Source organism: Eleutherodactylus coqui, chromosome 5 (assembly GCF_035609145.1).
Source record: "Eleutherodactylus coqui strain aEleCoq1 chromosome 5, aEleCoq1.hap1, whole genome shotgun sequence".
Classification (NCBI taxonomy): domain Eukaryota; kingdom Metazoa; phylum Chordata; class Amphibia; order Anura; family Eleutherodactylidae; genus Eleutherodactylus; species Eleutherodactylus coqui.
The window spans coordinates 85,748,787-85,772,319 of NC_089841.1; the positions used below are offsets into that span (position 1 = coordinate 85,748,787).

Here is a 23,533-nt window from a genome sequence, read left to right on the forward strand (position 1 = left end):
GTGGCTCATAATTATAACTTCAACATCATCTCATATAAATCTAGTAGTCATCACACAAGTGTCTTCTGTGTATGACATAGCATTTCACTATTGGGTATTTCACTATTGGGTATTCACCAAATTATATGGCCAGAAGTCTCTGGTAGATGTGACTGTATATACTAGTGAGTGGAACCTTCCAAAGGCTCTTGAACAAAATGGAAAATTGGCATTTATAACAAGGCTTATTGTTGTTTTCTTCCTTAAACTATAAAACAACAGGTCTTACTAAATAACTAACTTCCGTATCAACATCCACTATCGTTTGAACAAGCGAGTGACATCAGCGCTAGCTCGTTCGTTCTCGTGGAGCCTGTTTGGACAGGTAGATGCATCGTTGGCTCATTCAACTGAGAATCGTTCAGTCTTTCAAATTCGCTGTATTAGCGGATGAGATGAATTGAATCATTGCTGTTTAAACCAAACGATAAGTGAACAGGCCAAAAAAATGTTTTTATGCCTGCAAAAAATGGACAAACAAAAAGTGAACAATAATCGTTCATGGCTGGCTCACTTTCAGACCGAATGACATTGTTCACTTTCGCTCTTTTGAACAAGTTTTTGAATGATAATTGTTCCATCTAAAAAACACCTCTACTAACTATTGTGCGTTATCAATTGTGGAGATAAAACCATTATTCAAGTGGCTGTTGAGTTACGGTTTTCAGACCAGAAAATACATCTTCTGCATTTTCAAAACACATGTAGGTACAGAATTTAGAAAATCTAATAAACACATTGGCTGTATAGCTGTTTAAACAACTGATGTTCAAGTAAAAGAGGCTACAACCCATTTGCTACGGATATGAAATATAGTTACGCTCACTAGTTTTGAAAAAGACGACTTCCTGATCTAGACACGGAGGGGTCTCACAGGATGAACCAATGTTAAGTAATTTAAGAGCAACATAAGTTCCTACCTGATCTTCGGTGAGGACTATTAGTCGGGTCACTATGATATTCACAACGTTTCCTAGGCTGGAATCACGGTAAAGTTTGGCAACCTGACCTCCAGAAAAGAAGAAAAGACACAAAGTCAGACAGTGAAACAACAAAACATAGGTTTCAGTTGAAGACAAATTGCAGTATCACTAGCAAACTGTTCAAACAATGGGTATAGGCCAAACATTTTAAATATAAAAGGGGTCATATTGTCGATCTGAAGGGCAGTAGGGTTCAGAATACATAACTTTTCTGAGAGACTGTTCATGGTTGGGTATTCTAAAAAACATGCAATTTTTTAAATTATACATCTTCCTACAATTGGCAAATTGATCTCTGCCTTGCAGTATGACAGTTAGGGTCTTTTCAAAGAGGCAGAATTTGTCCTACAGGAAATTCCATACCAATATCTAGCATGCAGATTGTTAGGGGAAAAAATGAAAATGGCTGAAAGGGAATCTCTCAGCTCGAAATAGCTGTCCAAATTGCAGGAATCAGGTTATGGAGCAGGAGGAGCGCAGTAGATTGATATATAGTTTTATGGGGAAAGATTCTGTATAACTTGTACTTTATTCATTTAAACCTCTGCTCAGTCTGAGCTGTGCAGTCCAATGGGCGGTCCTATCAGTGATTGACAGCTACCCCTGTATGTGCAGTCATACACAACTGCCAATCCCTGATAGGACCGCCCATTGGACTGTTCAGCGCTGAATGTGCAGGGATATAAATGAATAAAATACAAGTTATACGGAACCTTTCCCCATAAATCTATATATCAGTCTGCTCGGCTCCTCCTGTTCTATAACATGCTGCCTGCAGTTTGAACAGTTTGTTTGAGCTGACAGATTCCTTTTAATTCTACTGGAAATTCTGCATCAAAATCAATATTTGGTGGTACAAATTTCCATGATGGCAAATTCTGTTACATACTACAGAACAATCAGCACTAGAGATGAGCGAACGTACTCGTTTCGAGTACTTATGCACCCGAGTACCGCCATTTTCGAGTACTTCAGTACTCGGGTGAAAAGATTCGGGGGGCGGGGAGAGGCGTGGCAGTGCGGGGGGGTAGCAGCGGGGAACAGGGGGGAGCCCTCTCTCTCCCTCTCCCCCCCACTCCCCACTGCTACCCCCCGTGCCGCCACGGCGCCCCCCGAATTTTTTCGCCCGAGTACGGAAGTACTCGGAAATCGCGGTATTTGGGCGAAAAAGGGGCGTGGCCGAGCACGTTCGCTCATCTCTAATCAGCACCCATGTGAAAGGTCCTTTATAGGGTATGTTCAGCACTTCACCTGTATTTCAACGGGTGCTCATGGAAAAGATGTCCATGTCACCATAGGATATCAAAAGAATCCACAACACTCTCCATAATATTGCAAGATTAGGCAAGGTTTTATTTTAAATACACATTAATGTACACTGAACGACTGTTGGTGATAACGAGGGGTAATCCGGAACACCTATGTCGGTTTTCGACTATTAAACCCTAGTTGATGCAAGGTCATTGTAGAAAATAGTCCAACTGTCCAAAATTGTCCAGTGGGTCAGCTGGTTCACTGTGACACCTCATTGTTGAGATATCCGATGTTCCCACAATGATCACCACTAGGATCAATCAGACGTGGCCTACTGCTGTTTGATCTTATGTCAAATGTCTGTGCATGGCTTGACTAGTTCTGGTACACTCTTGATACCATGGTTTGTGAACAGCCAACAAGTGCAACCGTTTCAGAAATACTGGCACCACACCTCTGGGCACCAACAATCTGACTTCAGTTAAAGTCATTCAGCTCACCAAATTTACCCATGACTGCCAAATGTTGTCCTCTGCTACGCAGAGGAGAATTCAGAGCATATTCTGAGAGCAGATCATGACATGCCCATCAAGTGGTACCATGTTACAGATTACAAGAGGTCTTGTACCAGCTGTTCCTAATCTAGTGATTGTTCAGTGTCAACATTTCCAGGTTCCAATTGATAGCAAGAAAGGTTAGTAAAGCTGGCTAGTATACACCAAACATTTCGGTATTACTTGAACTTTATCACCGAACGATCTGTTCAGTCACTTGTCGGGAGAAGACTGAGCCACAGCCGGTGAACATATGTACCGTTGATAAAGCCGAAGTATGACCAAATCGCTTGGTGTATATATAACCAGCATTACTAACCTTCCAAGGTAGGGAGAAATGCAAAGGAAAAGAAAAGGAAGGATAGATGGATAGATCCTAAAATAAAAAACATTATTTACTAGAAAGGACTGTGGATTCTTTTGATGTTCTACGGTTGATCTGACCTGGGTTGAACTTCTATTGATGGAGTGCAAAGTGGTTTGTAGACCCATATCTCTTGATTTACATCCGATAACTGATCTAAACCACTTTCCAAGTAAGCCAATGACTGCAGCCAACAATGACAGAATTCAGCTACCTTCATGTTAATTTGTGTTACAAAAAGCTGCAGAATGTTCTTGGACAAAGTTCTCAAATTGCCTTTTCAGTCAACCTTAAAATCTATACTGTATGGCCAGCTTCTCCAATTAATCTACCCTTTCCTTTTCCTATAGAAAATTAAAGGACCAGAACCTGTTAGCTCTCAAAGTGCTGGGACTATGAGTGTCGCCAAACCATTATGCCATGTACTGTATAACTGTACAGGGTTATTACAAATTATCTTTCTAATTTGAAAGCTTCATAACTCCCGATTAATGACACTTTCGTTTTCAGTCGACAAGGACTTTTTGCACACCCCTTCACTCATGAGGTGCACTAAACGCAAAAAGTAGAACAGACTCCGCTCGAACATCGTGGCGCTGGAAAGTGCCACGATTGAGTGTATGTCAGCTAAGCTCCATTGAAAACAATGGGAGCGTTATACCGCGTTTAGTGTGGTGCTCAGAACGCTGCGCTAATCATAGTAAAAAGTGCCTGTGTGAGAGCAGCCTAAGTGTCATTAAACGAGACTTATGAGGGTTTCAAATAGGGCAGATCATTTGTAATAACCCTATATCTTCTTTGATAGGCTTTCAAGTGTTAACCCTTACCAATCCAATTTGTATCCTGATTTTCCTAGGGGGCTTACTCTTTTTCTGCCATAATACAATGGCGCTATCTGCAGGCTAAAGCCAGTACTGCATGACGTGACACGTTGGATAGGCTCCGGCAGCAGAGAGACTGGCAATGTACAGTAAGAGAACCCCGACGGATGTCTTCCAACATCGGAGCTGTACAGCCTTAAACCATAATGTCTTTAGATGTCAGACAGTGGATTGGAAAGGGTTAAAGAGGATAGAGTTACAAATAGAATGACAACTAACTGAAAGGACAAAGAAAAGATTATTCTTATCATGAAAATACAATGTTGAGATCTGAGAAAGCACAAAGAAGCCATATCCTCGTCATCTAGTTTCCTTTTATCACTAGGTGCATCTTACACCGAGAACATCTACACAAGGTAAAAGACGTCTTCCAAGAGTAGGCCATTCTAGTGAACATTATAAATTACATGATGACATCAGTGTTCTTCCAACCACTAAACCAGCACAAGAAAGAGAGGATTCAGGATGATAAAAGGAAAGCAATAGGTAGTGTAACCGACACTTGTAAGACAAAACAGAGGAGCCAGTGTACTGCTCAGAATGAGCTCTTGCTTATTAGATCTGGCAGACACAGGAGGTTACGAGCCACAAAGTGTAGTCACAGATAAAGTCAGCTACTTAATGGAAACTTTCCAAAACTTTTCCTCACCGCTTACATGATAATTACACTGCAAAAAACACAATATACATGTGAATGCATTGTCTTACTTCTAAAATCATAGATGGGTAGCACTACCTGTATTGATACCAGCATGTTGCATAATTCTTAGGTCGCACTAGAATTAACTAAACTTAAAAGAAAGGAATGCACAAACTTTTTGAATTTTCAAAAGATACCGCAGTGAATGCTTTTATTACAGAGTATCATATTTTAATATTATATCCAAGTGACGTTTTTGGGCAGTATAGCCCTTTATCAAGTCCAGAATAGAGCAACAGGAGAACAATTCTGGAGGGGCTAGTGGTTGAGTCTACTGAACAGTACTGTATGAAAGAGGACTCCAGCAATGACCTTAGGTCCCTATCACAGTCTACCAGTACCTTCCAGTAGACTCCACCACCAGCCCCTCCAGAGTTTTACCCTTGTTACTCTATACCGAATTCTGATGCTTTTGCCTGATAAAGGGCTAAACTGCCTGAAATGTTACTTGGATATACTATGAACATCTGATGATCTGCAATAAAAGCATTCACGATCTTTTGAAAATTCAGGAAGTATGTGCAATCCTGTCTTTTGAATTTTTGTTTTTAATTCTATATAGCTACAAACTGCCAGCATATTTAACCCACATTTGCAGAGTGTCAGACTATGGTGCCTTGGACCCACTAAAAGCCCAGTTCTGATTACATATCCATGCACAAGATAGTTCTTACAGCAGCTCCTCAGTTTGTCGGTGATGCTGCAGGTAGAAAGGGAGATACTACCCCAAGTTATTTTTTGATATGTCAGAGACATCAAAAGACAACATTACTAATGTTGTATGAGCTGGAATCCCAGAAAGAAGGGGTCATAGTGCTCATATAACAAAAAATAGCAGAACTCTTTAGAAGCTGGTTGCAGAGTTCCAGAACTGTGATTCTTTCTTAAAGGGGTTGTCCCACTTCTAGCTATCCTGCTGCAGGAAGCAGACAGCTGTGTACATTGCGCAGTGGCCTGGTTTGGTACTGCAGGCTGAGTCCAATTAAAGTGAATAGGACTCAGCTGGAAGTTCCAACCCAGGCCACTGCGCAATGTATAGAACAGTCTACGTTCTATAGCAAAACAGCCAGAAGTGGGACAACCCCTTTAAGATGAGAAACTAGGTGGTGACTATATAGCAAAACAAAAAGCGATCCACTTCTGGCTTGTTCTCCCTCCTTCCAATAATAAAAAAGTTGCACGGAAATCTGCAACTTAAAAAAAAAAAAAAAAGGGTGAGAAACCAACCTAATAGGCAGGAAAAATATTTGCCCTCATAGCAAGTATAGTAATTCTGGACGGATGTGATTTACATGATATATTTGGAAAACTGTATAGATGATGTCAAACTTACAATATTCATTACGCTCAGTATGTAGTGTTCAATGTCTTTGCGTCCATGATACCCAACCATCATTTTGTCGGCCACTACTAGTGTCTCCACAAATCGTTCAACACTGACCGATCTCCTCTGCCGGCGAGGACCATTTTCGGTGTCATTTTCTGAAGGCGTTGTAGGTGTGGACAATGTATAATTTAACCACCAAGGCTTGTTATTCCCTGTAAGATCTTCTATGAAATAAAGAATTATATTAGATGTAACATATTGTTCTGCTAAAAGTTTACAATTGATATCCTTTGGGTCCTTTATACCTTAGAGGTTATAAAGGTTTTTGTTCAACATCAGACAGTCATTTTAAAATGGGTTGTGCCAAGTTAGGAAGTTATCCCCTATCCATTGGATAGGAGATAACTTTATGATCAGTGGTGTTTGACCACAGGGAACCCCACTGTTCCCAAGAATGGGATTTGGCCAGTCTCCCAGTGAAGGGAGTGGAGGTCGCGCAGACATGCTGCTGTCCCATTCATTGCAATAACAGTGTCGGAAACTGCCTGCTTGAACTTGGTAATCTCCGGCATAATCATTGCAGTGAATGCAGTGGCGGTACACCAACATTACCTCTGCTCCATTCATTTGGGGACCAACTGAGCCCCCGTTGTGAGGATCAAAGCAGATCCCAGCGGTCAGACACCCATCAATCCTAAAGCTATACCCTATAACTTCGTACAACCCCTATAAGCTGATTGCAGACTGCCTTTTTTGGTGGATTGAGATCAATATCAAAATTCACAACTAACATACATGGAAAACGGTGGCTAAAATCTGGAGTAGCACCCAAACTATTCTTTATCATAGTGTAATAGGGTTATGTTGAGTCTTGTATAAAACCGCACACAATATAATATGATGATCATGCAAAACAAATCATTGTCTATTTGGCTATGTTCACATTAGCGTCATGGCCTCCGTTAAGAATTCTTGCTGTTAAAAACACTGGAAAGTTAATGGAAACATATAGCATATGTGTAAACTGAGATTTACTGTAACTAATCTGATCTCATTCTATCTTTGTGGGGTACTCCATATTTGTACTTTATAAGGGTTGTACCACAATCATCTTTTAGCACCTATCTGTAAGATAGATGATAAAAGTCCGATCAGTGGTGGTCTTACGCCAAGTCCCCCAACGATCCCAAAAACAGGGGTCCTGTGTTCCTCTATCTTCCTCACTGTGGGCTCAGTGAGGAGAATATTAAATGCAGCAGTGGTCGCACATGCTCAGTGCTACTCCATTTATCCACAATGGGACTGCCAGAGATAGATGAATGCTTACACTCGGCCATTTCAGTCAGCCCCATTGAAATGAATGAAGCGGCTCTAGATGTGCGCGACTACCACTTCACTCAATCTCCACGTCACAGCGAGCCCACAGCAACAGGAAGAGGGACACACAGGAACCCTGTTCTCAGGATAGCGAGCTGCTCAGCAGTGAGACCCTAACTGATCAAAATTTTTATCACCTTATTCTATGGAGATGTGATGAAAGTCAGTTGTTGTACAACCCCTTCAAGGGGTTGCCTGCTTTGGAGAATCACAAACAGTTCACAAAGTGTACTCCTGCTGGGATCCCCAGCGATCAGCTGCAATCTATCGTAGCAAGTAGCAGCGCCATCACAGGGGAAATTATGCATTACGCAGTCTTCACTCTGAATCAATGGGTTGTCTGTGTAATACAGGACAGGTTCTGCATAGTGAGTGACACTCCTTGCAATTACTCTCCACTTTACCCAAGAGATGAAAAAAGAACATTTCTATTAACTCCGAATTCCCTAATAGGGTATATTAAAATGGGTTTTGTAAACTGGACAACCCTTGTCATTAGTAAATGGCCCTAAAAAGGGTTGTAAGCGGCTAAAAAAATATGGCTGCTTTCTATCAAAACCAACACCATTTGTAATCATGGGCTCTGTTTAGTAAGGTAGTTCAGATCCATTTGATTGAAGTGGACTGAGGTTACCAGATGCATCCCATTGCCATAAGTGGCACTGTTTGTAGAAGAAAGCAGCCAATTTTGTCCAATCTCATAAAACCTCTTTAATACACTTCAATTCTGCTTTCATTAGTTTGCCCTAGACTTTGATATTCAACGAAAAAATCTGTACATTTCTTACCTTTCACACCACAGTGTCCTTGGCTGCTTGAGTGTCGCTGGTGGATGGCGGACTTTCTGTAAATAACATGAGGGTGGCCCCTTTCGGAGTTAAAGTGATTGGAGTTTTCAGTTATGTTGTCTAAAGGCTCAATAAAATACTCTTCATCTTCAGTAGCGATTACGCCATGCTTGGATGGAAAAGAATAGGAAAAGGATTTAGACAAACTGGAGAGACTTGTGCTATTTGCATTAAGGTTGATGACGTCTGGGAAATGCAACGTAAATGAGGATATTTCTACATTTTTCGACATTACAGAACAATTGCATTAATCACCCTGCCGTATATGGAGCAAACAGTCTGCTCTCTGATTAACGTTTCGTCCACCATCCTTGTCATTATTCAGATTTTGCCAAAGCCTCACATTTCATCCTAGCACGGAGAGGACGGCCTCATGAGCTAGTAAAACAAAATATTTCCTGAGCTGTCTGATGAATATGCACTCGTAGATTATATATAAGGGAACGAGCCATTCTGTCAAACTTCAAGAAACTGAAGAATGAGATTATGTTAAATGGGTTTTCTGGGACTTTTTTAATAGAATGGTTCAATGATGATGAACTGAAAAGAGTTTTTTCCACCGATGAAAACCCAGCTAAAACTTGTGGAAGAACCTAACTCCGAGTGTTCAACTGTCCTACTGCACCACTGTAATGAAGGATTACACAGTTTCAAGTAAAACTGTGTTAAGACTGCTCTGCGGTAAAGCCCACATACACATTAGACTAAACTTGGACGATTTTAAAAAAATGATTATTCGTCAGATGAAATATAACAATGAAAGATTGTTTTAGCTAACCAATGACAGACCATCATTGTCTGGAAAGAACTCTGAAATGTCTCTCTGATAGACTAAAAATGGTCCACAAAATGGTCTCTCTTCTAAAGAAAGTTCCCCAATATAGCCTCAACAACGTTGGCTTGTATACTGCCTCAGAAGGGCTCCGAAGACATTCACCTTGCAACAGAAGCCTGTACTAGTAACACCTCATCCACCAGAAGAAGATTCCGGTCTCTTTTAGCTACTCCCTCATATGCTTGCTTTGATAGTAAAGTCATATAAATGTTAAAGCGACTCTCCAATTCCAGGACAAAATTTTGTTCCAGGACCAGAGGGGGTTGGGTGGCAGATTAACTGACCTTGTTCTTCTCTGCTCTCTTGCCAATCTGCTGGTCTCAGGTCCCAATTTCGGCCATCCAAGATGGCTGATACAATTTTAAGACTACCTAATCCCTACGCACAGTGTATTGGTAATGTTAGACTACCAATGCACTATACCTGCTCTCTGATTGGCCAATGCTGTTCACATGGTAAGCACTGGCCAATTCGAGAGCAGTGCACAGTATGCATCAGCTACCTAGAAAAATTGCGGTGGCCATGTTGTATGGCCAAAAACCAGAACCAGAACCAACAGATTGAATGGGCATCAGAGAATAACAGGTTATTATACCCCAAAGCTCTCTGGGTTGCTGTAAACACTAGAGAGTGGACTATGAGTAGGCAAATTGTCCAGGCACCTAGCAATGATGAAGCTGCACAATAATACCAGCATACAATATCTATTCTGTCTGAAATTAAAGTTTTCCAGCACTCAACAAAAAAATCAAGTAATATTTCTAAAAAGAAGAATTCCAACAAGAACGCCATAACGCAGCTTGTAGGTGGAGCTTCCCCGCATATACATTTATTTATGTAAATACTTATCTAACAGGATCGTTCAGCTCGCTGTACCAGTGAATGAGAATAACTGAACGACTGGTGTTCAAACCCAATGATTACCCTAGCTAATGACCAACGATTAGAGATGAGCGAGTATACTCGCTAAAGGCAATTGCTCGAGCGAGCATTGCCTTTAGCGAGTATCTCCCCGCTCGAGACTGAAGGTTCGGGTGCCGGCAGCGGGCAGGGAGCTGCGGGGCGGAACGGAGGGGAGATCTCTCCCTCTCTCCCCCCCACTCACTCCTGCTGACTGCCCCTACCCACCGCTCCCCCGTGCCGGCACCAGAACCTTCAGTCTCGAGCGGGGAGATACTCGCTAAAGGCAATGTTCGCTCGAGCAATTGCCTTTAGCGAGTATACTTGCTCATCTCTACCAACGATGATTTTCATACTTGCATGAAATGAACAATAAATTGATAAGCAAATTAATTATTGTTCATTGGCTGTATCAAACTGAATGATTATTGTTCAAATCGGAAACGACAGTGACTTTTTTGAACAATAATCATTCCGTACAAAGCACCTTAAGTCTTTGCACTTTATAGTTGGGATTTACATACATTTTATTTATCCCATCTAAATCCAATAAATCCAGGATTTTTATCATTTCCAAACCGCTAATTAGCTGTTGGATTTATTAACCCTTTATACCCCCAAATGGCATTAATAAAGAATTAGAATACGGTAACTAAAACATTTAATCTGAAAAGAAATCTATAGAGGAGGGGGTTATCCATGAAAGAGAAAGGAAGCAAAAATACGTGCTAAATAGGATTAGGAACGCACCACTAAGCAATTTTAATGCAATGCCCCATTCATTAAGTAAACTGTAGTATACTTTCAACACATGACAATTTTAGCATGACTTCAAGTCCCAAGAATAGCATGCAGCTTACTCCAAAAGGTGCCGCTGTTTGAGAGGATTATGGCACACAGTATGCCATGTTAACCTCATCAGCCTGGGGAACCTATAAATGGCTTCTGAGGACTTTATTTCTTTATTCAATGCACACTGGCCTTCTAAGCCAAATATCCGGTTCTAGAACAAGCAGTACATACAGAATGAGCTGTGGGGTTATAGTCAGTCAAGCACTCTACAAGCTGCGCTCCTCCAACGGATTAGCGGTAAAGATCCCAGTATGGGAAATGTGGGTCACCCAGGGGTGAACTTGGCTTCTCTGCTGACTGAGGCCGACTATAGAAAGGTGCCACAACCCTAATCAAGACTGAAAAAGACAGCGCTCCAATGTGCAGGGTCCCTTTGAATTGTATTGCAGTATATTGTACTTTTAACATTTGCCTATTAAGCCCTGCCACAGTCAGGGCTAAGAGGATGTATTCCACTGTAGCGCTGGAAGTCTTCACAGGGCACCGGACTACCATTTCACCTATTGGCTCTCTGCACATCACACATCACATCAATGTGAGCTATCCATCTCGGTCTAAGAGTTTAGATGGTGCGGTCAGCATTGACCATGGCATCTAAGGGGTTAAAAGTTATTGCCGGCGAGTGTCAACTGTTCAAAACACGCGTCACTCCCAAGTAAATAAGAACCATACATTTATAAAATGATTAACCCTTTCCAATCTACTGTCTGACGTTTGAAGACATTCTGATTGAAGGCTGCACACCTCCGATGTTGGAAGACATCCGGCAGGGTATTTTTACTGTAGATTACTGGCTGCTCTGTTGTCGGGGGCCTCTTTGGCATGTCATATACCGCAGTACTGGCTCTAGCCAACAGATGGCGCCATTGTATAAGGGCAGAAAGAGTAAACTCCCTAGGAAACCCTGAATCAAAAATTGGATTGCAAAGGGTTAAAGACTACACAAGGCCAACAAGTTTCTAATTAAAATAAAGATCTATTGAAATCCAGAGAACTGGGAGAGAGGTGACTTGTAACAAGATTTAAGATCTACTACGGAAAAGGATCAAACCTTAAATCTCATCTAGGCAATGAAGAAAACGAAAACAGGACTAGGAGGAACAATGAAAGTGTTAAAGAAAGAAGAAGGCATAGAAAAGATGAAAGAAAAGAATGCAATATCTACAGCCTAGATCAGTGCGGATACTCCACCCATGGGCCCGCAAATTTTCAGAATTACTAGTCATATCATTATGGAGACTGGATGAGTCACATCAACTGAGTGAAAGTTTCAAGGATCTGCAAGAAGCATTATCGGTTACTGAGAGGTTCTGGGGACTCTCAGGAAAGGGTTATTCAAGAATGATTACGGTGGGCAAGGTTTTTCCATAGTCACATTTTTAGTTTTGACTAGAGGGTTGCTTTAGGGCTCATACCCATGAGCGATGCGGACTACGCCAGCAGATTTACGCCGCAAGTAGAGATGAGCGAGCGTACTCGCTAAGGCAAACTACTCGAGCGAGTAGTACCTTATGCGAGTACCTGCCCGCTAGTCTCTAAAGACTCGGCTGCCGGCGGGGGGCGGGGAGCGGCGGGGGAGAGCGGGGAGGAAAGGGGGGGGGGATCTCTCTCTCACGCTCTCTCCCCGCTCCTCCCTGCTCACTCCCCCAACTCACTGCTCTCCCCCACCGGCACCTGAATCTTTAGAGACAAGCGGGCAGGTATTCGCATAAGGCACTACTCGCTCGAGTAGTTTGCCTTAGCGAGTACGCTCGCTCATCTCTAGCCGAGACTACCGTGATTAAAAACAAAAAAGTGCCAGCGAGTGATCACGTTTTTCAGTGCGGATTTCCGCGGTTCCTTTGATATCAATGGAGCCCTTCTGTGGCGAATCCACTGGTAAAATAGAACATGCCACAATTTTTTCACTCTTGCGGAAATCTGCAGGACTAATCCACATGTGTGCGTTGGCAGGCAGAAAGCTATTAGCTTAACAAGAACCTTGCCACTGCGGAATTTACGTGCGGATTTTCGCTGTGGAAAAAACACAATGCAAATCCGTCTGTTGGCATTCACCCTTAATAGGATTGTCCAGGATTGGCAAAATAGGTCAGCTTTTTTTCCTGAAAAGAGCTCCACTGTTGTCTATGTCCTGCGTTTAGTACTGCAGCTCAAATTAATTGGGTGCAGCTGTAATACCAGGGACAGTCCATGGATAGACATGCAATTGTTTCTAGAAAAATGCAGACATTTCTCTAAACCTAGGTAACCTCTTTGACTTAAGTAATTAAGATTGTTAAGGAATGCCTTGGAGTTGGTCCACTAGTACATGATGCATTACTCATCACCACATCCACAAAATCTGAGAAAAGCTCCCTCCACAAAAGAGTTTTTCCAGCCTGGAAAGGACCATCAAAAACTCTTGTTTACTTTCCAGCTAGCTTTTTATTAAGGGCTACTTATAAAGGGAATCTGTTAGCTGGAATTTGCTGTCCAAACTGCAGGCATGATGTTATAGAGCAGGAGGAGCCGAGCAGATTGATATATAGTTTTATGGGGAAATATTCAGTATAACTTGTATTTTAGTCATTTACATCTCCGCACATTCTGAGCTGAACAGTCCAATGGGCGGTCCTATCAGTCATTGACAGCTGTGTATGACTGTACACAGCTGCCAATCACTGATAGGACCGCCTATCGAACTGCTCAGCACAGAATTTGCGGAGATGAAAATGAATAAAATACAAGTTCTACTGAATCTTTCTCCATAAAACTATATATCAGTCTGCTCAGCTCCTCCGGCTCTGTAACATGCAGTTTGGATGGCATGTTCAGGCTGACAGACTTCCCTTAAAAGGCGGTTTGGAAGTATACTATGTAATATCTGAACAGTTTATGGTGTCGTGTACTTTATCTGCTCATTACATGCTTTCAGGATGTAATGTAGGAAAATTTCTCTCTAAATGATTGAGCATTAACAAAAATTTGTTGAAAATGCAGTTAGCTCCTCCCACAATGCAAACATATGGATTCAAACTATGAGGGGGTTAAAATATCAACAATCTTATAGATATAATGACCGAGGGTCTGATCGTTCAATAAAATTCCTTAGCCTAAAATGATAATTGGACAAGGGCTACCACAATGTAAGCTTAAAGTTTTACCAATGGAATGATTTTATGGGGACTCATAGGCGATCAAAAGTCACCAGAAGTTTATGGGAAACGGAAAAGCGAAGTGCAAAAGTCTTAGAGCTGCTGGCCAATGGTCTGATCGCAACTGAAATCACAAAAGATGATCTCACAAAGCAAGAGGATGGGAAAACTGAGTGACATACAGAACTGTGTAAAAGTCTTGGGCAGGTGTGGAGAAATGCTGCAAAGTAAGAATGCTTTCAGAAATAGAAGTTTTAATTGGATTTTGTTATTCGACAAAAAAAACTAAGTGAATGAGCAAAAGAGAAATCTAACTTAAAGTAATATGTGGTATGACTGGTACACTTGCACAAATTTTTTGAAGGAACTCAGCAAGGAGGTTGTTCCAAACATCTTGGAGAACCAAGCACAGATCTACTGTGGATGTAGGCTTGCTCAAATCCTTCTTTCTCTTCCAGGACTCCTTGTTCCTTTTTATGCTGAAGATAGTTGTTAATGATATCGGCTGGATGTTTGGGGTTGTTATCCTGCTGCAGAATAAATTTGGAGTCCATCAGATGCCTTCTATTTTTGAAAAAAGTCTTTCTTTGCAGCATATTTTCGACACCTGTCAAACTTTTACACATTACTGTACAATGGTCTCTTATGAGACAGGGAGAGAATGAAAGTACAATCAAGATCTACAAGCACGAGGTAATAGTTTACTATTTTTGTACTGATTTTGAGTGACCTAATAATTTCTGCTCCACTCGTATCCAAATCCAAATTAGCATAAGGATTGGTATTCTCCTAGAAGGAGTGACAGTATTATAAGAGCTCAGATGACCCATGACCGAGAAAGAAGTATAGATAAAGTGCTGTCTGGTTCTAAGTGCAGAATCTTGAACGCAGTTACGAATACAAATTAGAGGGGAAAAAAAAATGACCGATTCCAAGGTCTCATGCAGATGACTCTTGGCAGCCATGCACAGAGGTTGTATATCTCTCTAGTATGGAGCTGCACAGCCGTCATGTGCTGCAGTATAGGCGGCGTCATGTTTTGTATGTATGTAGCATTGCTACATATATATGTCAAACAATGGAGCAGACTATATTTTTTTTCCTGAAGCTTATGGGGTCTGAAAAAAACAAACAAAAAAAAAAAACCACACACGCACACAATGCCACATGCCTCCATATGTCATTGAAAAGTACAGAAGTACATTAGAGGCCTCATGTCCTTGAACAGGAGCTCATATGAGGGCTTAGAAACCCTATTCATTTGTATGACCGTATACCAATTCATTAATACAAAGAATCTGTTCGCATCTTGTTTTTGGCTACGTCGGAGATAAACGTTTTCCCCCGACATAAACCTGAAAAGTGTTCATATTAACATAGTATGCAAGGCTGAAAAAAGACAAATGTCCATCCAGTTAAGCCTGTTTCCAACCCCCCACCCCCTTGTTAATCCATTCCGTTCAGCCTCTTTGCAAATCCCCCTTGTTGATCCAGAGAAAGGCAAAAGAAAAAACCCAATGAGGCAGAAGCCAATTTACCCCATTTGGTGGAAAAAATTCCTTCCTGACTCCATAATGGCAGTCAGAATAATCCCTGGATCAACATTTGAAAGTTCCTACCTGACTCTAAGACCCGGATCAACATCTCCTCTAGTTATTTAATGTCTATATCCTGCAATGTCGTAGTGCTCCAAAAAGAAGTCTCTAGTCCCCTCTTACACTCCTCTATCGATTTTGCCATCACCACTTCCTCAGGCAGAGAGTTCCACAGTCTCACTGCTCTTACAGTAAGGAACCTCCTTCTGTGTTGGTGATGCATCAGGTTATGCCAAAATAGTGTGTCGGCATATCTTTTCTTTGTCTACCATATAGACAGCACAGTCTATGTTGTTTCACAGCATGGGACAATGAGAAATAATTGTAGACATAAGTCTATACATCTCTCAATGTATTACTCCGACGTAGCCCATAATGAGATGTGAACAGAGCCTATGCCGTTGTCCGTGACAGTTCTTTGGGGAAGAGGGGCTAAAGACATTTGTATATGATATCTACTATGATCATTAGAAGCCACACCAATTTACGGACAGTGTCCCTCACCCCAATGACCAGACATCTGTCTTATACCTTAGTAATAATGAATTTGAAACATTGCTTTCACGAACAACAAAAAAGGAAAAAAACAAGTAAAAAGTTCACAACATAACCTCATAAATCAAAGTCCTCTGTAGATGGACAAACCTATAAGTGAAGGAAATGTGGTCTTCAGATATAAGTAATAGATTATAAAACCATCAACCACAATTCTACAAACAGGAAAATCCTACATTGAGGGAAAGATTGAAAAATAACATGTTAAATCTGTGTTATTTCCTTCGTAATAAGTGTTTATTTTGCAGTAATGTATACGCTTCCGTAATCCATTTCAAGTTCAAAGCGCTGCAATTATTCAAGCGAGCCCTTAACATTTAAAGTGATGTCACGTAATGCTGTAATTTCCACGCTAGTGCAAATTAAAGTAAATCTACAGCTCAACTGCTAGGACCTTATATATGAAAGAACAGTTTGTGTGATTAGCAGTTCAAGCCTGGCAAATATAAAAGCTGCTATGTTGCACTCGCCATTCAAACACAACATACTGGCCACCTTTGTATGGTATAATTACTTAAAGGGATGGTCTGGCACTTTTTTTCTATTGATGACCTGTCCTGAGGAGCGGTCCGCCACTTGGGATCCCCGCCAATCAATTGACAGTGCCACTGTCACTGTGAACACATGAAGTAAACTGCACTGTCCGTAGTGCAGCCACCCGAGTTCGTAGTGCAGGCACAGATCCTATTGAATTCTATGGTAGCTGTGCCTATAGTACCAAACTGGGCTGCCACAATGTTGTCAGTGCCTTCTGCTTTCAATGCTGACCACATTGACAGTGGCGCAGGGAATCAGTTGATTGGCGGGGCTCCCGATCAATAGAAAAAAGCCCAACCTCCTGAACAACCCTTTTAACTACTGTCCGTTATGCATTTCTGTAAAGGATACCTTACTACAAGATGGAGACCAATGTCCACAAACAAGGGGCTTTCCTTTAAAGGAGTTGTCCACATCTGAACAACTGATGGTTGATCGTCAGAGGTTAGCCTCTTGGGACCCCCTCCCCATCAGGTATTGAGAGGAAGAGGAGCCGCTCTTATGCGAGAATTTATGGAGTAGGTGTGAGCTAGCTGGTGTTGAGAATGTATGCCAAGAGAGAGACTAGACACAGATTACTTGGACTGTGGACTGTGTGAATGCCCTGTGCACCTCCACCACTATTACACTCAATCTTCTGAAAGGCTGTTAAATTGGATTTGCTACGTTCAGTAAAGTGGACATCATCAACCGTTCCAGGTGTGTCCAGAAAAGTACTTATTCTGTGTGGATTCTATTTATTCTATTGAGGAGTCGCATCAGAAGAAAGGAACAGTAGCATCACCTGTGACAACCTTGGACTTACAGGTAACTTTGCCAGTTACCCATCTCATAATTTTTCCTTGTCAACTTCCCCTGTGGTGACGTGGACGGGTCCTGAGTTGCCCAAAACTGGGGAGAGGACGGTAGAGCCACCGTGACAAGTGACCATCTCTAAACCCCCGCTGTCTCCTTGGCTGTGGTTCTGCTTTACGGACGCTGCACTATTTGCTTCCTGAGCGGCAGATGCCCACTGATCAACTGTTGCTGACCTATCCTGAGAAGAGGTCATCAATAGTCAAAGTACCGAACAACCCCTTTAAGCCATACAGATAGACTAGACTAAATTCAATTATCTAGATCAGTGGTTCCCAAACTTTTTCAGCCATGGAGCCCTTTTTGAAGCAAAGGTTTCTCATGGAGCCCCAAGGTGTAGTCAGGGGAGGGGTTAGAGATGTGGCTTATTATAGCATATGATGTTTACCTCCGTCGTTATAAAAAGGACAGGGCCGGTCAAAAAAACAAAAACAGGAGGGAACATTGGAGCTATGGGCTATTGATATACATTATATTTAAAATAAGATGTTGCGGAATTAAATCCCGCACCACATGTCAATATCCATACAGGTTTTGTGCAGATTTTTTTCCACAGTGTGAGGATGAGATTTTCAAAATCTCCTCCACTTTGCTGCTACTGTAAATTCCGCAGCAAATCCGTCCCGTGTAGTAATAGTGACCCCTATATTGGTGGCTCTCAGTAGTAATAGGCTCCCCCATTGCGGCCCCAGTAATAATAGCGTCTCCTATATTGGCCGCAGTAATAATAGTGACCCCTATTGTGGACCCAGTAGTAATAGGCTCCCCCATTGCAGACCCATTAGTAATAGCATCCCCTATACTGGTGGCCCCAGTAGTAATAGCGTCTCCTATATTGGCCTCAATAGTAATAGCGTCTCCTATTGTGGGCCCGGTAGTAATAGTGTCCCCCATTGCGGACCCATTAGTAATAGCGTCCCCTATATTGGTTGACCCAGTAGTAACAGCGTCCCCTATATTGGCCCCAGTAGTAATAGCGTCCCCTATATTAGCCCCAGTAGTAATAGCGTCCCTTATATTAGCCCCAGTAGTAATAGCATCCCCTATATTAGCCCCAGTAGTAATAGCATCCCCTATATTAGCCCCAGTAGTAATAGCATCCCCTATATTGGCCCCAGTAGTAATAGCATCCCCTATATTGGCCCCAGTAGTAATAACATCCCCTATATTGGCCCCAGTATTAATAGCATCCCCTATATTGGCCCCAGTATTAATAGCATCCCCTATATTGGCCCCAGTATTAATAGCATCCCCTATATTGGCCCCAGTATTAATAGCATCCCCTATATTGGCCCCAGTATTAATAGCATCCCCTATATTGGCCCCAGTAGTATTAGGGTCCCTCATTGCTGCTTCAGTAGTATTAGGGTCCCTTATTGCCACTATGCTCTTCAGATGCAAGGAGAGGTTTAGCAGTGCGGATTACAATAGGGGCGATTGGGACGGCCATTGGCCCCCTTGGAATCTTGGGCCCATGGTGGTCGCTCCAATCTCCCCTATTATAATCTGCCATTGGTCCCACCGGCTCAACTTACCCCTGTAGCTGTGTCCCAACAGCCTGTACTAAGGAAATCAGCATGCAGGACCTGTGTTCGGCATAAGAATGCAGATTAAGTGCCGGACCGCAGATCTTGCATGCTGATTTCCTCAGTACAGACTATCCAGACGCCGCTACAGGGGTAAGTAGAGCCGGGACCTAGACTGTCGGTCAGAGCCCCTGAGAAGCTCTTGCAGAGCCCCAAGGGCTTCACGGAGCACACTTTGAGCAACTCTGATCTAGATACTACCCAAGGTTGATTTCCCAAGACTGGAGTACAGGAGCATTTTTGCATTCATATTCCGGCCCCAAAACCCATATACTGGATGTTTATAGGCCCATTTACACGGAGCGATGATCGCTCAAACGACAGTTTGAGTGACAGCTTTGAGCGATCATTTTGCATAAACTTTTAAGTAGCTACTCAGCTACTTAAGAGCAATTCAGTGTGCAAATGAAGCCTTAGCTGAAAGCAGTTAATAGCCCGAGGGCTCTTATCAGCTTTCAGTTCTTTTGTTCTCCAGCGGGAAACAATGCCATCAGCATTACCCGCGGTGAACTGCTGATAAGGCTGAACAAAGATTTTTTAGGTTGGACTGAATTTAACGATCAGCTAGCAGTGTGCGAAAAGTGCACGATGGCCACGTATTTAGATGCAACGATTATCACTCAAACAATCGCTTTTTAGAGATTTTTGAGCGATCATCACTCCGTGTAAATGGGCCTTAAGAGTTGCAGTTGGATGGAAAAATGCGACCATATTACAGCTGCATGAAAGTTGCCAAACAATTCTGAACTAATTAGCTGTTTTATTAAACAGATATTTTGAATAGTAGATACGTGGTGGTGGCCTCTGTGACCTGCCTGACCCTTATAGAAGTCAATTTAAAGAGAATCTATCTGTACATAGCTAACATCTAGGGAAGTTCTGGCACCTGATATGCAACAGACTAACCTCTTTAATTATTAGGAAGAGTCATGTTTTTCCTCCCTTTATATAGGCCTTCATCTTTCTCATAAAGCACAGGTGTCCGCCATGGGGGAACATACCTTAAGGGAGTAGTTCTTTCATTACAGATTCTCCCTAGAGCTAGACCTCCACATGTTTATACCTGTTATGTTCCTGTGGATCCTTCACTCTTCTACAGGACAAGTAAAGTTACCACGAGCTATATTAATGTTCAAGAACACATCTGACTAATGCCACAGATAGTCCTCTTTCATAAAGCAGTTGTTAACCGTCGACAAGCCATGTTCATTGCAGATTATCCAAATCTGCTGCAGCAATCTGCTCTCCAAATCAATAGCTACTGTTGCCGATTGTCTGCGGATTTTGGCAGTTTATGGTAAAAATATGCATGTTTTTTTACAACAAATCTACTATTAAAATTACATTGATCTGTTGCAGAATGAAATTCCACACTGCAGGTCAATTTCTGAACTGCAGACACATTCTGCAACATGTGTACGAGAAAATAAAAATCTCATCCATGAAGCAAGTACTGTAAAAGTGAACATGGCTACGGTGCGGATTTTGGTGCAAAATTGCTGCAGAAAATTTGCTACATATGAACACACCCTAACGCCAACTTCATATGGGTGAGTGTGATATCACACTTGCCAACATGGGATTTTCCCGCATATACGAGTCACTTTTGTATCAAATCTGCCTCGCATCACTTCGGGAAATGGAGATCCTCCACCGTGGCTATCAGCCGAAGCGGAGGATTGCAGAGAGTCTCCCATTATTTTCAATGGGGACTCTTCACATCACGCTCACGTGCACCTAGCACATAGAGCCATGCTGCCACCGGCCCCATTCAAAACAATGGCAATTTGATGGGATGCCCAAAGATAGAATGTGCTGCCTTTTTCCTGCATCATATCGCAGTGCGATGCAGAGGAAAAAGTAAATCACTTTAGTGTATAACCTCATTCAAAAGAATGGGGTTCATATTCGTGTGAGATATGTGAGTCTTGCAGTGTGAGAATCTCGCCCATGTGAAGCCGACCTCAGAGGCAGTTAAAAGTTTAGAAAAAAGTGTTTAGAAGATGAGCTATACCCCAATTAAATATGCATTTTATAACCCAACAGAGACATAAGAACTTTGAAAACTTTATTAAACATTTACATTGAGCATTTCACAAACCTTAAAAGGATTGTAACTTTTCAGACAACGTATGCTCATCTAATTGCCTGTCTAATCAATCTTGTAATCTACTTTTATTATTTTTTCCATTTTACCACTATAACATCAAGGCTGAAATGGCTGCCACTAGGGGTCTCTCTTCCACTTCCTCTGCAATCCATCACCTGTTAGGTATTGAGCTTCTGTAGGAACTGGGATGCTGGGATGTTTCCTTAGCTATGTGGGAGGGGCTGTCATCATAGGCTGCTCCCAAGCACTCACAGGCTGACGGATCTGTTTATACCGGGTCTGCAAACTCCAAAACCCCTGCCTCTCCTGCTGTTACAGCATGTGTCTGTACGTTACTTTGGATTTACTAGTAATTTTACCAGAATGACTCTGAATGCCAAAGCCCTACAATTGTCCTGTGATAGCAGAGAGATGAGCATTCAGATACTGCCTCCCTGCTGATTGGACTAGAGACAATGCAATGCAGAAAGGAACTGATGGAAAGTAAGTACAGGACAGTGAACTACTGGCACAATGGTAGGCTTGCGACATGTCTCCTACCCGAAAGTGGAATGCAAACAGTAGGGCAACAGAAAAATGGAGACCACGTGAAAATCTGAACTTAAAAACATGAGACAGTGCAAACAGTGGGTAAGGAGAACCTGTTCTATTTTAGAAAAGTTGTTTAAAACTTAGGTATGTTTCAACATTTAGGTCAGCATGAAAGCAGATCTGCCTTATATAAGGGAAATCTAGGACTGTACTTCTATTAGCAGCAGACTCATGGTTATGTGTCCATGTATTTAAGAGGGGAGCACTTCCCCTACATCACCCTGTCTGGCATGGCAGTGCTTGACAGGTAATGGTATACACACCTGCAAAGCAGCCCGTCAACGACTGCGGATGTGGGTGGAGGGCACTACATTGCCAATAAGCAGCTACAACACCTACAAATGGCTAAAATAGTTATACCACAGCTGTAACTATTGCTATTAACAGCCACACCACCAACATTAAAAAGAGCAGATAACCAGGACTTCGGGAAGTTGGCTGTGCTGTCTTCGGGAAGTAACCAAACCACTGAGGGGAGGGGCTTAGTTATCATTGCCCTGACCTCCAATTAATTTGACTAGAACTCAATATAACCTGTATATTTGAAGAATGTAAATATGATCAGAAATATATACAAGTAGTCTGATGAGATGATTTTGGCCTACTTATATAATATAGTTAAAATTTGCAATTTACAGTAATCTGAGAATTTACTTAAGTGGTGATGTTATATTAGAATATGCAGCATTTGCTTCAAAACCTCAAAACATTTAATACATTACACCTATTGTGAAAGTAATGCTCCGACAGCAGAAAAAGGGCAGAGTGTCCCTATTCATCATAGTACTATACTTGTTTACAAAATCAATGAGTCGGTTTAAGCTTAAAACAATCTTGTAGACTCTAAAAGATCTGCTCTACACTTTAGTATACATATGGAAATGTACACAGGCCCGGCACAAAATACCAGAAGATAAAGCGAACTTTCTCTTCCGGTAAAATGCTGGGTAGCTGGGCAGAAACTGAACAAACCCCATTATAGTCAATGGGGTCCATTCGGCACTGTTCGGTTTTGTCACAAGATGGAACCAAATCGGCCAGGGGATTCCCCCTACCTGCTCCCCATGAAAACAGAACCCCACCACAGATGTGAAACCACCCTTGGAGGCACTGGATCTTTCACAATTTGAGCTTCACTGTATGGAAATTAGAAACATGACCCCATAGTGCAGCATAAAATTAAGTGATTTAAAGAGAAAAAAAAAATTTCAAAATCAAGAGATCTGAGCGACTTTTAACAAGGCCTGGTCATCGGTACTAGACTAGCCGGGTCCAGCATTTAAAAAACTGCCAACCTTGTGGTGTTTTCTCATACAATGGTGTGAAAAGTATAGTGAGAATGATGTGATGAAAGAAAAATATCCCACGAAAATGGATCTTGTGGACGTAAACAACTCATCAATGAAAGGGGTCAGGAGAGGGTGTCAAGAATTGTTCTGACGAACAAACAACGCACAGTCAATTAAATTGCAGCCAAATACATTGGTGCTGCAAGTAGTCCAAACAAACTAACTGTTCCTTAGGATGGATAGGCTAGAATAACAGATGACAAGTTCCAGCACCATGGCTGTCTAAGGCACAGACTTAGAGGGAATGTCCACTTGTGGGCGCAATGAAAACTTGAAGCAGCTATGCAAATAATTTATTAAAAAAAAC

The 23,533-nt window shown here is 41.9% G+C and overlaps 1 protein-coding gene across 3 annotated transcripts in view; it reads right to left on the minus strand.

The window, feature by feature from the left end:
• Positions 1-23,533, minus strand: part of ADAMTS6 (ADAM metallopeptidase with thrombospondin type 1 motif 6) — a 310,696-nt gene that overhangs the window by 233,862 nt on the left and 53,301 nt on the right. For 2 of the 3 annotated variants that reach the window (XM_066602795.1, XM_066602793.1), the window contains exons 4-6: positions 8,268-8,436; positions 6,109-6,326; positions 960-1,043 (exon numbers count right to left, since the gene is read on the minus strand). In XM_066602795.1, the coding sequence (XP_066458892.1) occupies positions 960-1,043; positions 6,109-6,326; positions 8,268-8,436 (471 nt within the window). The remainder of the gene's footprint in view (positions 1-959; positions 1,044-6,108; positions 6,327-8,267; positions 8,437-23,533) is intronic. The other variant, XM_066602794.1, reaches the window with a different exon arrangement.